Raw genomic sequence first — 16,980 nt, 5'->3', positions numbered from 1 at the left:
GTGGCTTGCACTCATTAATTGCTTCCTGAAGTTCCTGCTTCCCTGAGAAATGGTAACCATATTACATAAATTCCAGCCACCTTCTTTCTCATAGAACGGACTTGATTACAAGGTGATATGACAGATTTGCTTAAGGCTACAAACCAAACTGAGGGTATACCACCTTAAAGCAATCAGCATTGAACTGTTTACACTTATAACTGCAATACTGATTCTGTGACTCTGAATGCCTTTTGGAGCTTTTTGGGATTGGTTTCACAAAGTGTACCACATTTCTTTGATGTCCTCACCTTCTGTGGGATATGTTGTTTATGGAAACAACACAAAGACACTCAGTACCAAGGATTTTGAATACGGTGTGTTAATCAATATATATAACTTTGTTTATGGTCATAAAGTTATGACCTTTAATAAACATGTAAGCTATTTCTGAAGTTGATTTCAGAAGAAAGGTCTAAATGACAACATCAAAGGAATGAGTTTTCTGCAGTGACCAATCTGGAAAAATAATGCTTGAGCGTGCTCGTTTAAAAAAACTTATGACATCATTTTAAACTTGCACTTTACCACATTCCTTCTTTAATACATTTCAGTCCACCTGTTTCTCCACCCCATTTGTGAGAACTTGTCCACTGTAATTAACACAACCCTTCTACCATCCGCTCTGAGGTCACCAGACTCTTACCCTCTACTGGTACTATTTTGTTGTTTCTTACCATGCTTCTAATTCCTTGTGAACCTGCTTCTTCTGGACCAGGAAGATCCCTGGAGGAGGAAATGGCAACTCACTCCAGTATTCTTGCCTGGGAAATCCCATAGACAGAAGAGCCTGGTGGGCTACAGCCCACGGGGTCGCAAAAGAGTCAGACACGACTGAGCCACTAAACAGCAACTGCCTCTTCCCACTTATGCTTCCAAAGTGCTTTTGTAAATGATAAAATTAAGATCCGACTTCCTCTGGGAGCACTGACACTGACAAACAGGAAAAAATGATAAAAATTCAATTCCTTCCAAAATATTTGGAACAGAAAAGGCAGGCAGGCGCCACCTCTTAACATGATCACTATGATGTCCAGCATGTCAGACCTTTTCTTAACTGTTAATGAATATAGTATAACTCTTCAAGGACAGTCTGACTGTCTGTCAAAGGAACCAGAGTATATTCTGTGAAAAATGGCTAAAATAAATAGATACCTTTTCTGTTAGTGAGGAAGTGTTTTTACATAGAGATTGATATCCAGCTTCATTTTATTCAAGTTTCACTTACAGCAGCACACATAAGTTTCCTATTCTTAACATAATTAAAATCAGGGTAACCAGATAACTAAGATATAAGCATTCATCTTAAAAATCTTCATAAAAAGGAAAACTCATCAAATTGCTCAGCTCTCATACAGTCCTGAAAATAGAGGCTTGAACTGGACAATATCTGAGAGTCTCATTCAACCTTAAAATTCCAACTGGCTTCCTCAAATACACTATATTTGTTTTTATGGCTACTTATACCAAGGACCCCGTAGAACATATGTGTCTAATAAATGTTTGTTGACTGTGATCGTAGCACCTAATACCTCTAAGAAGTAAGCAATTAGCAAGCTGACTGGCTTACCAGAAGAATTTAATCACATCTGAATTCTCAAACATACCAATAAAAAGTCTTTAGCTGGATTCTCTGGCCTCCAATTTATATGAGGATGCAGCATAGCATGACTAAGTAGACTCAAGTAAAACTGCTTGGCTTTAAACGCTAGCTCTGCCACTCATCAGCTGTGTGGTCTCAGGGCCAAAGTATGAGAAATAAGGTAATTGATGATGTTGTGTGCCAAGTTGAGAAGTGTAGACTTCATGCCCTAGAAGTGAACATTTCTAGAACAGCTTTATCAGAGTTTTTACTTTAGAAAGCTCACTTCTGAAATAGTGTGGAGGATGGTTTGGAGAAGCAAAAAAACTACCACAATATTGTAATGTTCCCCTGGGAAATGATAATGGTCCGAATCAAGGCCATGACAGTTGGGATGACAATAAAACAACAAAAGCAATCATTATTGGAGAAGAAGAATAATCCTGTAAATTAGAGGATAATTACTTAGGAGCAGGAACGGCAAGCAGGAAGCCTGCACTGTTTATAGCCTGAACAAATATTTGGGTGAGATTCGTGCACATGTAACATGAAAGGTCAGAGCTACTACCCTGTTCACTAGGAAATGCCAACTTAGCAAAACAATAGTATGTTTTCACCAGCTTTGAAAAATACCCACTTTCCTGTTTGAAGGGTTTGTGGCAAAAATATATTTTGTCTGTTCATGTGATCTCACAGCCATACAACTTGACTTTACAATTGGCTGTTTCCCTGAAATTTATGCTTTGTGAACCCTATAACATATAATGTGCCCAAAATATGATGCTCAAGTTTAGTTCCAGAACTTTAAAATACACTTACTTCTATTATTGAGACCCTTATTATGCCTTTCCAAGACATTTTAAAAACATATAAACAGTAACATATCTTATACATGATAGAATAAAAACGCATAGGGCTCTTCTTGAAGTCATAGGCAGGACATTCTAATAGCAGGCTGTCTTTAGCCTGCAGGAATAAAAATAATAATTATCATCATAACATCACCAAGTTCTAATCAGAAATGTGGAAGTATTACTACTGGCACTTATTTTTTCCCAAGAAACCCAAGAGAATCAAGACAAAAAGGCAAAGAAAAAAACAAAAGCAAAGAAACACCTTCCACACGCGGTCTTTCTTTCTTTAAAAAAAAAAAAAAAGGCAGTCTATCAAAACAGAAACTGAATTTATAATTCCAGAATCATAAAATCCATCTAGAGAAACTTATTCTTGGTTTAACTCTAATTCAGATTTATCGTTCATAAATTCAGAGTGGAAAGGTCTTAGTTTTTTCATTAAAACAGCCTCTAAAGATATAATGTAAATAAGCAATGCTTTATATTTTGCAAACAGATAAGATAAAACACCATCATTACAGTCCCTACTTTTCTGATGAGAAAACTAAAGCTTGAAGGTGTCAGATGATTTCTTCATGTCCAGCATGTTAGACAATAGGCTAACCAGGTCTTCTCAATCTATATCCCAGGCTATGTCACGTTCACCTGCTACCCTATGTAGAAACCGTATCCTCAACTGTATACCCTTAGACATAAAGTATGAGGATACACATGGCATGCACCCAGAAAGAACAATACAAATGTGGGATAACAGACTAACATTAATATGTCTGAAACACCCAAGTACCAAACACAGGATTGTTTTAAGTCAGTTCCTCCTGAAATAGAGAGAGAGGCAGAGGTTCGGTCCATCCCAGGTGAAGAGCTCCCCTAGCATCGAGCCCAGAGGCTGACAGGCAGCTGAGAAGGGAAGGTGGGAGCGGTCTGAGATGATGGATGCTGCCTGCCGTGAAAACCTGCCTGCCTCTGCTATCTACCTTCCCTCACTGGGGCTGACTCCTCAAATACTCATCTCCAACCATCATGCCCTGAGTTCGCTTCAAGGCAAGGGCAACAGCAGACGGGTCAGTGGTTTTTCAAACAACAGGTTTTGGTCAGTCTATTCTCTAGTGATGACCAGTATTCAAAGAAAAAGAGCAAAGAGAACAGAGCAAGAGAGTAGCACAGCGCAGAATAGAAGGAAAGGACTAAAGAAATGTTTTTGCCTGGCCTGCTGCAGTACATGGGGTCACAGAGTCAGACACGACGGAGCGACTGACAACAACTGCATCGTAAGAATATTTATTGCTGAGACTTCTCTCAGGGTTGTGTGCATATGTGTGTGTATGTTCTTGATTACAAGGGAAAATATTTTTCTTTGGTAGAGACTCTCTTCAGTCAGGCTTCCTGCTAAATGCATTATTAAAGTATCATGACTAAAAGAGCAGGCAAGGACAATATAGCCAAAGCCCTGTCCTTTCATTAATTTTCTTTAAATCCTACTGACACAGTTGTCATCGTGGCATTGTATTCTTTGCTAATACATTTTGACACACACAAATTGAGAGCTGAAAGGAGGTTCTACATATAATTTATCTCCCATTAGTTTTTTTAATCAACTGAAATTAATTTGTCTACAGAGCTTTGTTATTATTTGAAAGGCCCTGGTTAGAAGTCAGAAGATACAAGTTTCAGCAGAAGTTTCTTTGTCACAGGCAAAGTATTATTTGTAGTATGAGGGCAGATCACAACAATCTCCTAAATTGCTTCCCTCATGTGTAAAATAAGCTGAGTTAAACGAGGTGATTTCTAATGCATATCCCAGAACTAAGCATGCCCACTTCAGTCTGTTATACAAGTTCGTGAAACTTGCAGGTGATAAAAGTTTTTCTTGGTTCTTTCTATAACACTCTCCATCTTGATTAATAGTGATTAAGCACACTTTAAGAATCTTCTTATTCAGTTATTAAATATCAAGCACTTTTAAGAGTGTATCAAGTGGAAAATAAATGTTGAGGTTTCTCACTCTAAAAATTAATAATTATTTATAAGATTGGAAGTAGCAAAAAATGACTCTTTAGTGAGTAGTTCAAGCTATAAAAGTGAACATTACATATTGCTTAAAATATGTGTGTGCATATTATAATATGTAACATTTCATGAGCATAAATAATAGATACTTGCATCTTCTCATCAGATATTAATGTAACAAGTTCATCATAGAGGAAAAAAAATTGGGGGCCATTTAAATCCCAAGGATTCAAATACATAGACGTCAAGAAGCAAAAGCATTGGTAGGAATGTACACAGCCTTCTTTCATCTGCAGCGAATGATGAAACAGACCAGAACATAAGAAGTTGGGGTAATCAGACTTGATTCTTGTGACCTGCATTAGTTTGACCTCTGGAACTTTCAAGCAGACTTTTTTTTATAACATTTAGAAATCATAAAGACCTGGTTGCCTGATTCCTGACAATTTGATGTTAACCATAAAAGGTTAAATTTCAATACAGAGATTTGTTTGTTTCTGGAAAGACTTCCAAAACAGTTGAGCAGGCAAGGAGGCTCAGTAGTTTAAACAAGCATACCTCCATAAGTGACAAACGCTTCAAATAAGGAAATAATGGGCTTCCCTGGTGGCTCAGATAGTAAAGAATCTGCCTGCAATGCAGGAGAGACATAAGAGACCTGGGTTCGATCCCTGGGTCGGGAAGATCCCCTGGAGAAGGAAACGGCAATCCACTCCAGTATTCTGGCCTGAAAAATCCCATGGACAGAGGAGCTTGGCAGGCTGCTGTCCAAAGGGTCTGGAAGAGTTGGACACAACTCAGCGACTACGCACAGCACACTGGCACACAAGGAAAGAAGAGAACATGGAACAGAAAGAAGAGAGAACTGGGGAGAGAATGTGAAGGAATGTCCACATTTATAGGCAGAAGGTTGTGGAGGAATCAGTGAAAACTATAAAGAGGAATGAACCAGAATGGAAAAGAAAAATTTTTAATATTACAGAAGTAAGGGAATATATTAGGTATAAGAGATAGATAAGAGGCTACACAGTATACTGGATGATTACTAAAAAACAAACTTTGGATTTCAAGTGACAAATTAACACAATGCTTGTTGAGCCAAATTTCAAAAGGCTAAGATGAAATTAGAATGAGCAAGTGAACACTGTTATTTGAATGTAAGCTGTCATCTCAGTTGATTTATACGACAATTTCCCCATTTGAATGAAGTTTTTTTAGTTTGTTACCAGATAGAAACTCTTACTGGTAGTTTATATCTAATATATAGGAAGAAGTATATTATATACTTCAGTGAGTTGACTTTCACTCTCAATTTAACACTATCAAAATATTTCCAAATTACCTGAATCATGAAAAAAGAACTCAAAACAAACAAGGGGATGGAATGGGAATAATGAGCTCCAAATCTTTGAGTCCTCTTAATATGACAGGCTGACACTCAAAGAGGGTTTTAAGTCTTCCAAATTCTAGGGTTTTAAGTCTTCCAAATTCTTAGCAAGCTCTTCGGGGTCCAAGCACTCTGCATAAAGTGTCAAGAAGTTTGCCTCTACACAGGCTGTCTTACTTCGGAGAATATCAAATTAATGCTGTTGGCAGCTGACTCTGACATGTTATTCAACTGTTTTGGTTCCTATGTCTAAATAACTATATTGCCATTGTTATTAGGACCCCCTCCTATTATGGTTGTATTTTTAATGTCTGTACACTCTTGCTTCTGTGTAATTTCACCAATTATTCAATTATGTACTATTTTGCTTTCTTTTTACAACACTGACCTATTATCACTCATGCTAACATGCAGTACAAGAAACATGATAGCATATGTATGTGTGTATATGTATATTTTTTGTCTTGTTTTCTTCTGATTTTCAATTCTTGGCATTGGTGTAATTGAGTTCATTTGTTTCCTTCATGTATATCATATGCATTCATTTAGTTACTCCTGCCCATCTGGGTGGGGAAAATTAAGCAGCCACTTTCTATTTTTTGCAGGAGCACTTGACCTTACATATTTCTGTAATGGTAATAGAAATAATAACATCAGTTAAATGACTGAGTGCACTTTCTTCTTCCTCCCTGTTGCCCAGTAAGTTGAGTGTTATTATTATTACGGTTGCCATTGTTATTATTATCCTATTTTACAGATTTTTTAAAAAGGACCAGAGATTAAGTGGCTTTTCCAAAGCCATTAAGCTAGCCAGATGCAATTGAGAAAAACTCCCCTAGGAATTCTGTTAGGAAACTCTAGTGCTGCTACAAATCAACCGATCATCTGAACGGCAGTTAGGAGGAGGTCAAAAGTCAAGGAAAAACAAAACCGATAGCAGGTTCTAAATGGTTCCTCCCTCTCTGATCAGAATGTGATGGATGCCAGCCAGACTACTGCAAAGTCACTGCACAGAGGCCACTGGGAAGGCCGCCACTTTGCTCATGCCGGTGGGCATACGGTGTCACTTAGAGGGAATGGGTACTGTGTGGTGGTTACGGAGAGCAAAATAGGATTTATGCAATAGCGTTCCTTTCTTCTTGAGGCAATGCAATAAATTAACAGAGAAGGGTAGGAGAGAGAAAGAGGGGTGTGTGTGTGCACAGGCCTTGTTGACAGTGAATTTTCTCTGGCAGGGAGGCAAGTAAAGGCAGAGATGACACTCATGTATTACTATGGGCCTGCTTTTGAGTCCATAAACTATTCTCATACTCTGGCTACTCAGAGTAGCAATTGGCATCAACAGAGGGTTTGGGTTTTGCTATGGTTTTTAATGAACCTAGAGTCATACCCATGTGAGTTGAAAAGAGAATAGAGAAGAATAAAATAAAGGTCCGTGTTTCCTCTTAACTCCATACTGTAGAGATGGTGTGCCCATGTTTTATATGGCTGGACACTGGCAGCTCAGCCTGTAGGTAAATATTCAGGCTCCAACACTCGATCACGTAGGTTCATGTTGTGGCTTTCTGCACTTACTGCTGTGTGACTTGTACAGACTGCAAAACCTCTCTGTGTCCCAGGAGAATTATTGCTTTATCATTTATAAAAATAAGGGCAATATTAGGACTTATTGCTTCAAAGGGCTACTGAGAGAATTAAAACATTCATTCAAATAAAGTTATTTGAAGCAGTGCCTAGCAGAGTAAATAATTAACAAATGGAACCTCTTACTAATAATTTAATGCGTGCTATACCTACTTGCAAGGCAATTTAAGAAAATGATATCTGAAAGTCACTCCTATCTTCCAGTCCGGGGAAGAACATTCTTATTCTACACGAGAAAGCATAACATGGAGAGCTAAAATTTTTAGGAGATACTTGTATAAATCTAACACTTTAAAAAGTCTCTCTCCCTAATTGTAATGCTTTGTTTTTCTAATTAATGTTCATATTCATTCACTGCCTTTATTTATTTGCTTGCTTTAGACAGGGTGGGATAGTTAAAATATTGTATGATAATGAAATATTTAAATTGAAGCTATTGTATGTGCCAAAATTATAATAAGTAAGTAGAATCAACCAATTAAATTAAACCCTGTAATATATTTCAAAAGATGCACATTTGTCCCTTTTATCTGACTGTGGAAAAGAGATAAGTAACTTGTTAAAATATTTACTAATTTTCTGTTTTGCTGATTTTATTCCTACATTGAAGCACACAGATAAATCTAAGCTACTATTAAAATCCCACAAATGTAGTATCCTAATCGGGTTCACTGGTTGTGGATAAAAGTTAAAATACTAATTCTGTTTTTAGTGCTGCATAAACTGAGCTAAAATACGGCAATTTATATCTGATATTGAAATCTCTTCTGCCTCAATGGTTTCTGATTTAATTCACCATTACAAAGACAATGATTTATGGGATGAACTGTCCCTAAGGTGTCTCATTAGACGTTGGTGTTACTCATGGTCTTCCTTTCTTGTTTTAAACCCAAAGAAGTGAGCAGTAACCCAAAATTGTTAACATGAGAGACTCACTGGGAAGCCACTATTTAAAATATTTGGATGTTGACTTTCCTCCTGTGGACAGATGTTCCTATCAAAAAAAAAAAAAAATCACCCATATTTTATATCAGTTGACCTCTGTGTGTGGGAGAATGGTTTATATTTATTCTGAGGAAAAAAAAAAAAAAAAAACTATTAGAGAAAAATACATCATTCTCTAATTCCCGGAAAGTAAAGCGGGAACAGAGGAAGAAAAAAATTAACTTCTGCTTTCCTTAAACAGCAATACTAAATTTTTGTTTTATGTGCCATATTAACATATGTCTATGTAGACTTAAAGCAATGCTACATGACACAAAAATCTATCCATTATTATTAATTTTGTTTTGGGGAACTTGTTTCAGATTTTTTTTTAAAATGACTCTCTAAGAGGAATATAAATATTGCATAAATCTTTTCAATGATGAAATAATTAACTGGGAGTAGCTTTATCACCTTTTTATAGATGAATACAAGTGACTATATGTATGATGAAGCAAAATGACTTAAAAGGGCCATTCGGGGATCACAGAAATAAGATTGTAACTCTTTTCAATGGTACATCAATACCAAAGAATGAAGAGCCAGAAGAGACTAAGTTTAAAATGCTAAATATACTGACTATTATAAAGGCCTCTGTAATGTAACAGGTCATTTTACTGTATACTTAATATGACAGTGCAGGGAAAAGAATAAGAAAGCATGACAGGAGCATGATACCTAGGAGACTTCCTAGGTACCCTTCTATTACGTTGCTTTCTCTACTTTAAAAATTACATGTTTTGAAACATCCTGGGAAGGAGTTTATATCAGAGAGGAGTACTCAAGAAGACTATGGTAAGGTCAGAGTCACAGCTGGAGTGAGTTTAAATAACCTTGTCCTTTGCTCTCTCTTCTCTAACACAGAAATAAAATGATGGATGTCCCCACTTAGATTATCATTAAAATACTTTTCTTGCTATTCACGAGGTAACCTTCACTTGTATCAACCATCAACTCTCTATCTATAGAGAAAGAAAAGAAGTAGTGTAGTGCGGATTATTTCAAATTTTTTTTTTGTTCTGAAATAATGACTGGGATGACTTGCTTTCCTGATTATGTTTAATGTCAATTGAAGTACAGAGGAGGTAGCAAATATTTAACCTCTGAGAGGGGAAAGTTGGACTGGGGTTTTAAAAAAAGGTCACGGCTAATTTTAGAAAGTTAAGCAACCACCTACAGAAAATAGGATATATAGTTTTTTTCAATGAGCATTTTCATGAGTGTATGCAAACAGATATAGCATGTTTGTTAAAGAAAATTCAATATACAAATAAATATTAGTGTTCTTTCTCAAATAAATATTAGTGAACAAATAAATATTAGTGAACTTTCTCAAGCTTCTGTTTCAGTGTATTGCAAGCGTTCTTTTCTTACAACATAATTTCATCCAAAGCACTGTCCCTCAAGTGTCCAAATTATATTAGAAAATAATGGAATCTGAATTTACATGAAACCAATTTCATCTTCTTTTTAGAGATATATACCAATAAGCTTTTCTACCTTTAAAATATAATTATTTTTCACAGTTCTCATCGTAACTTTTACAAATACTTCAAATTCATACAGTGTTGTGTTCAAATTAAATCTGCTGGTCTCAAAAAGACAAAATAAGGAGTAAAGGCTAAAAGAAGCAATTACAAACACATTCAAAATATTTTTCATTCACATAAAAAAAAATCACTGTTCATTTCAAGAGTAAGTTGATTTTATAAATTGCTTTTTGAAAATAAAATCTGTCTTTAAGGTGGCCTGCAAAAATTGATACATCATACACCTGTGGTGATGTTGAGCAATATTTTACTTAATCAGAATATATTTTCCCACATGATGTTGAAAATTTTGTCTCATAATACTTTTGAAGTAGAAAGTTTGCAAGACTCTTCATAAATTGAGATATATAAATTATTCATATATATGCTAGTTACAGTCCTACAGTCTAATGTATCCAATATACATACACAAATACATACTACCTTTTAAAACCCATCAGTAATAGATGCAAGTGGAAAGTCAAATTAAAACAATGTGGATAATTCACCAAAATAATTTTTGCTGCTTCTGTTTCCATCACCTGAATGAAAACTAAGACATTCAACTTTCTATGGCAGTTTGAATCAAAACTCAAAAAAACTATGTCTTTGAAAACAAACCTAAGGATGAGAATTTTAACACCCCTGGAGAACAGTGCATTTTCTTTGGGCACCCTCTAAATCGTTCCTGAAATTCAAAGACAACTTTTCCAGAAGTGATGTACAAATAATCCACCTTGCTGACAGGACAAGTCGAATTCCTATAAATAAGAATATGTTCTTCATATGAGATCAGACTACGGTGAATCAAGAAAACCTTGGAGCCCATTTAGCCTCATTTTCACATTTGTAGATTAATGAATTATTAAATTTCTTCAACAATTTCTTCTGCAATGGCAATAAAATTTTTATTTTTATTCTCCATTATGAAAATAAATCAGGAAAAGTAGACAATCATTCAATTTTCACTTAAGGAAAAGAAGACTAAAGACTAAGTTTCTGACATTCGTACGTGAGGGTATATCTTAACAGTCTCTGACCCCTGCATCTTTACTGTGGCTGGTGGCTTCCCTGGTGGCTGAGACAGTAAAGAATCCACCTGCAATGCAGGAGGCCTGGATTCAATCCCTAGGTCGGGAAGATCCCCTGTAGGAGGGCATGGCAACCCACACCAGTATTCTTGCCTGGAAAATCCCATGGACAGAGGAACCGGGCGGGCTGCAGTCCACAGGGTCGCAAAGAGTCAGACACGACTGAGTGACTAAAACAGTGACTGATTGACAGAACATCATCAGTCAAGATCGGGGATGGGAGACAGACATTAGGCCTCAAGATGACACTATGTATTTAGTTTTAACGGTTGGCATTTTACTTACAAATTTTCTCAATCAATCATTTTGTGATGGATAAAAATTCAGCTCAACTGAATTTTATTTGTAGTTTTTCTCCATAAGAGGATGTGGCATCTTCCATTTGGAACAATCTTTCTAATTTCCATTCCATTGTTGAAAATAAAAGTACTAAAATTTTTGGTAACCACATGTGGAAGAAGTGGAAGAAACAAGATAAAGAGATCCATAAGTATTCAAAGAATTCCTCTACCTCTACAAGAAAAAGATTTTTTTTTTTCTATTTGTTCCTTCACAGCAGTACACATTTTAGACTACCCGATAAACAAGTGAAAAGCCAGAATATACAAAAGATAGTAATTTTATTTTCCAACTATCTTCCTGTGATTCAACTCAATGTTTCATTCCATGTTCCCACTCTCTCTAGTATGTTACAATTTTCCCACAAATCCGATGTCAATTTTTAAGGATCCCGTATTACAATTAAGTGAATATAATGAAATATATTCCACTGAACCACTAAGATATGGAGAGCATAAAAGATATTCAACCCATAAAAAAAGGAACTTCAACTGATTTACAAAAGAAATCTTCAATTTGAAGACATGCAATATAACTCACATCCTCTTTAAGGAGCAGATATTTGGAGAGACAGAAAAATAAGCAAACATATTTGTATCCGTATGTAATATCAACACATAACTGATAAGCCAGATTTTTAGATGGATCCCATAGTCTAGCCCATATAACCCTATGGCTAGTGGCAGTACTGACATAACTGATAATTTGACTGAGCAACATTAGGTATTAGGGCCCATGGTGTCAGAAACAAAAACTTTTAAACTTCTTTACAGAAATTCACAGAATGTACATAGATTAGAATCAAAAGGAACCTCAAAAATTACTGGGTCCATCCCTCTGTTCTTGGCTGAACTAAACACGGCTCTTTTCAACAACTGATAAGGTGGAATTTGAAGTCAGGAACATTAGGGGGAAAAAATCAGATGATTTGGACTGAGTGCACCCTTTCTTTGTAAGCTTTGACCAATTGTGTGATGGATTTCTAAAAGAATGTTGTCAGTTCCTATTGAAAACGGCAGAGCATTTCCTAAAGAAGAGAAAAAGGCAGTGAGAGTGGTCTTGTAAGTGTGGATGGAGGTGTGTGCACATGTGTGAGAATATGCACAGGACATGTATGCCTGTGGTGTGTGTGCAGATATACAGTTTCTTATTTCCCCTGGGTCATTAAAAAGAATCCTGTGCTTGCAGACTTTGTTTTTCTTTCAGAGGAGAGCTGAAATGTTTGACATTGCAGAACCCAGGAAGCATTCTGGAACTGAAGAACTAGCAAAACACTCCCCGTGAGAGGGCAGTAGGGGGCCAAGCGGAGCAGACTCTTCCCTGTGGTCCCCGCAGGACCGGCCCTGGCTGTCAATCTTCACCCTGACGCCGGCGCTGCGGGCGCAGGCAGGGGAAGACGCTGCTGACCGCGCGCAGCAGCTGCAGCAGGCTCCTCTCGGAAGACAGGGAAACCCACGATCTGTGGGGCAACGAGCTGCCTTTATGAGTTGACAGTTGGGCTGCGTGAGGTGCCGGTGCTGCTGGGCAGACTGGCTCTCAGTCTTGGCTTCCCAAAAAAGCAGCGGAAGGGGGAGCTGTCCTGGTTCCCAGTGCCCACAGGGCCCCCTTTCCCGGCTGCTGTGTGCTGGCCTCAGCGGCTGCCGCGGGGAGCGTGCGAGCTCTCGTGTCTGTGTCTGTTTGTGTAACTACTTGCATGCCTGTCCATCTCTCCGTCTGCCTGTGTGACAGAGACAAAGATGCTCGGGAACGTTTTCACTGGAAAGCATACCTCGGGAGTTCTCCTGGCTATGTCCCAGGCACCCTGGTCCTCCGCGCCTGATACTACCTCTGTCCGCTCATTATTTTGTTTCCTCTGGGATGATCTATATCCAGACGTGAGAAATGCACGTGTACTGAGGCTTTCTGTATGTGACCTAACTTCACGGAACTGAGGATGGAGAACCTGAAAAACGGTAAATTTTCCCTTCAGATTGTAAAGTGCATGGGATAACAGCCCAGAAACTGGACTCGGACTGTCCGAATTGGAATCTCGCTCTGCCACCTACACTAAGTGTGTGCCTTGGGCAAGTAGCTTCTACTCCTTGCCTAAGTTTCTTCATTTGCAGGGAAGGGATGGTAACAGCGCCAAGCTCAGAGGGTGGTGAAGATTAAACATATGGAAAGCTCTTAGAACAGTGCCTGACACCCAATAGTTGCTGAATGTTAGCTAGTAACAGCATCCTCGACATCCGCTGTGTTAAAGGTCCTGGCCATTTTCCCCATCGGTACTCACTAGCGCTCCGTACAAGCCCATATCCCAAAACAGAGATGAGAAAGTACCCTATCCCCTATCCATCCCGCCCGCCCCACCATCCTCCAGCACTCTACGTCCTCCAGCACTCACACCCACACAGCCATCCCCGCCAGCAAAATCGTGTATCTGGGAAGCCCTCCCCAGCTATCCTGCGCGCCACACCTGGGGCGCACTCCGGGTGGGCTAAGTCAAATGAAGTTCCCAAGAGCCCCGGTCCCTACCTCTTCTGGTTGACGAGTGTATTGGGGGTATTTTCCTACCTGCCCCAGGTTTTTGCCCTTCTTACTGCCGCCGAAAGCCAGTCCTTGGTAAGTGCCCGCAGATCGATTGGCGGCCTGGGCTGGCGTCTCCCCGCCCAGAGAGGACTTGATGGAGTTGAGTTTGGCCCGCGAGCTGCCGAACTGTGAGCTCTCCACCATCAGCACCGCGGCCAGTAGGAGCAGGCAGCGGGAGGAGTCCTTGCCCCGCATCAATGCGGCCATCTCCCGGCGAGGGGTCCCCCGGGGAGGCGCAACGCACACAAGGATGCGGATACAAATGGGAAGGAGAACCCCAACACGGGGCCCTGCACTCGGGGCGCCGGGACTCGCAGACTCTGTTCCCCCAACCCCACTTGGCTTTGGGGGCCCAGCACCGTGTGAACTCAGTCTCAAGCCTCAGACCCGGAGGAAGCGCGACCCAAGCAAGACCCGCTTCTCCGCCAGGGCAGGAAGTTCTGCAGTAACTGGAAGCAATCAAAGGCGAGGCGCCTTCTCGCCAAGGAGGCGTGACCCGAGGTGCAAGCAGACCCAGCCCCACGGCCCGCACCGCTTCCGTTGCTCCTTGCCCACACCTCCTCTGAGGTCCTGCCTCGGCTCTCAGAGGTCCAGTCCTCCTCCTAACTGCTCAGGAGGTCCACATGAGTTCGTTCTCCTTCAGCCTCAGTTGCGTTTTCTCTCCTTTCTTCCTTCTCTACCTCTTAGGTCTCAACCTCTGCGGGACTCAAAGTTAGCGGGCACTGATATGGGAGATCAGGAACCGCCCCCAGACCGGACCCTGGAGTCCAGAGGCCAGCTAAGGTTTCCCACGCGCATGCAAAGTCGCCCGAAGCGGTGTTCAACCAGCCGGCAGCCAAGCGATGCCAGGGACGCTGCGTTGCCCCGGGAGCTGCCCTGCGCTGCGCGCGGTCTCCCTCGCTGCGTCTGCTGTCTCACCGCCGCCCCCCTTTGCTTTTTATAACTTCCCACAGCAGGGTGGTGGGGTGGGGGGGGGGGGGTTCCCTCCGCCCCCAGTTCAAGAGTGACAAAGAGTAAAACTGTTTCCATCACCCCCACGTCCCCGCCCCCCCTTCTCTTTTTCCTGCGGCTTTTCCTTCTGAGGCTTCCCGTTTGCTTCTCCTCGCCCCCTCCCACTACCCTTCCACCGAACAGCAACTGAGAAGATGGGATTCACCCCTAGAGTAACACGCGGACTCCTAATTCCTGACAACCAACCGCTCCAGAGGGTGAAAGAGCCTTTGCCAACAAACGGAGGGCAAATGTGGAAGTGAAGAGGGGCGAACTGCCACCGCGGGTCAGGACTGCCAGCACCCTTTCATGGGTTCCCCAACCCACCTCCAGTCCCTGACTCCGAGAGGAGCCCTAGAAAAGCCCGATAGAAGGTCAAGGAAAATGAGCATCTGGGCGTTAATGTCTGTGTACACTCAAGTTGGGTTTTAGCCTGTGCGTCCCAGAGGATGTGTGAGGCTGGCACTGTATTGGTGCGCCAGGGAGTGTGTAACCGATCCAGCTGGGGCTTTGGGAAGAAGAGTATCATAGAAGGGGGAAAGAAAGTCCCACCATGCCACCAAGAGGCATTTGGGACTTTCTCGTCTCCTCCTTCTTCACCCTACAGACCCCCTCCCCACCACACAAGTAGCTGTTTGCCTCTGTCTCTAGGGAGCGAGGAGGGATGGGGGCAGCGGACCTGAATTCTGAACCTCACAGTTCTACCAGGCATCTTTATCATCCTAGGCAGCTCCGCCTTTGCAAAGAGGAAATCCCAGACAGGAATGAACTGCGGGAGAGGGAGTCTCTGAGGTTCTGCTTTCTGCCTCTGAGCCTCTGGCAATTACATGCGATGCCTTTCCTGGGAGACCCGGAGGCTCACCAGGTCTTGTTTGCTTCGGCGGGAAAGAGGTTCAGAGAAGGGCTGGAGCCCGGCGCTTGGGGGCGCCAGTGGCAGCTGGCGAGGCGAGGAAGTAAATGAGATGAGAACTGTCCCGGGCAATCTCCCGGTTTGGAGATGATCAGAGGCAACAGAGCGCCCAGGCTTCCAAAACACCCCGAGGACTTAGGAAGTTGTTGCATTTCTGCTTCCCTGGTGTGCTACCATCTGTGCACAGAGAAGTCTGAGGCTGGGCGCCAGCACCACGCGGTGGCCAACAGCTAAGGGAGGAAGCTGCTCCTTCGGAACATGTTGTCGAGTTTTCAGACCCGAGTCCCTCAGCTTTCACACCGGATCCTGGCACACAAGGGCAAGGACAGGGCAGACAGTTAAGGCAGTACTAAGTGAGAATGCTAGCGATTCCTTTATTTTCCCTCAAAAGGGCTGAGGTTTAAAGTGTGAATTTACCTGGGTCCCCAGGGCTGCACCAGCCTTGCATGTTTCTCTGCCCTGTGTGTGGAATTCATTTTCAGAATGATCTTTTTTTTTTTTCTTTTTGAATACAAAAGCAAAAGGTGATTAAAATTTGAGGAACCCTCAGGGATGTTTTCTTCCAATTGCCATGTGCTTCCTCAGAATGTAAGAGATTAACCTTTAAAAAGTATTTTTTTTCACTTTTTAAAAAGGTGCCCAGAAATGGATTTGTAAGGACAAGTGAAACATTCCAGGCACTACTGAAGGGCAAGAAAACTGACTTACACTCACTCTATAGGTCAGTACTCGGGACTCAACACATAGACTTTACGCAAGGGTGTATCTTTTGTCTTCATTGGGATTTGCCAATCAGAGAAGTAGAGAAAATTAAGTTAGGAGCCTAAAGGTTTGTATATTTTTCAAAAGTATTTTAGAGCAAGAGGAAAAGGGAGTTAAATATGTAAGCAATAAATTGCTCAACCTCCACTTGAAGAGTGTGGATATCATCCACAATCTGCTGAAGAACCACCTCAAATGAATCAAAAGAAAATTTGAAGATACTTTGCCTGTTTCTGTTGATTCCCTCTTTCTTTACCACCAACAAAAGTAAGATGCTACATAGTCAGAACC

At 40.9% G+C, this 16,980-nt stretch overlaps 1 protein-coding gene across 2 annotated transcripts in view; it reads right to left on the bottom strand.

Moving 5' to 3' along the window:
• The window catches only part of DKK2 (dickkopf WNT signaling pathway inhibitor 2), a 125,004-nt gene extending 110,056 nt beyond the window's left edge, over positions 1-14,948 (bottom strand). Inside the window, exon 1 of one of the 2 annotated variants that reach the window (XM_020901195.2) lies at positions 13,974-14,948. In XM_020901195.2, the coding sequence (XP_020756854.1) occupies positions 13,974-14,234 (261 nt within the window). In that variant the 5' untranslated portion in view covers positions 14,235-14,948. The remainder of the gene's footprint in view (positions 1-13,973) is intronic. The other variant, XM_020901196.2, reaches the window with a different exon arrangement.
• Between the last annotated feature and the right edge of the window lie 2,032 nt (positions 14,949-16,980).

The sequence above is a fragment of the Odocoileus virginianus genome, chromosome 21 (genome assembly GCF_023699985.2).
Source record: "Odocoileus virginianus isolate 20LAN1187 ecotype Illinois chromosome 21, Ovbor_1.2, whole genome shotgun sequence".
Lineage (NCBI taxonomy): Eukaryota > Metazoa > Chordata > Mammalia > Artiodactyla > Cervidae > Odocoileus > Odocoileus virginianus.
Note: the sequence above shows the minus strand (reverse complement) of the source record. Positions and strands in the feature narration are given on the sequence as shown.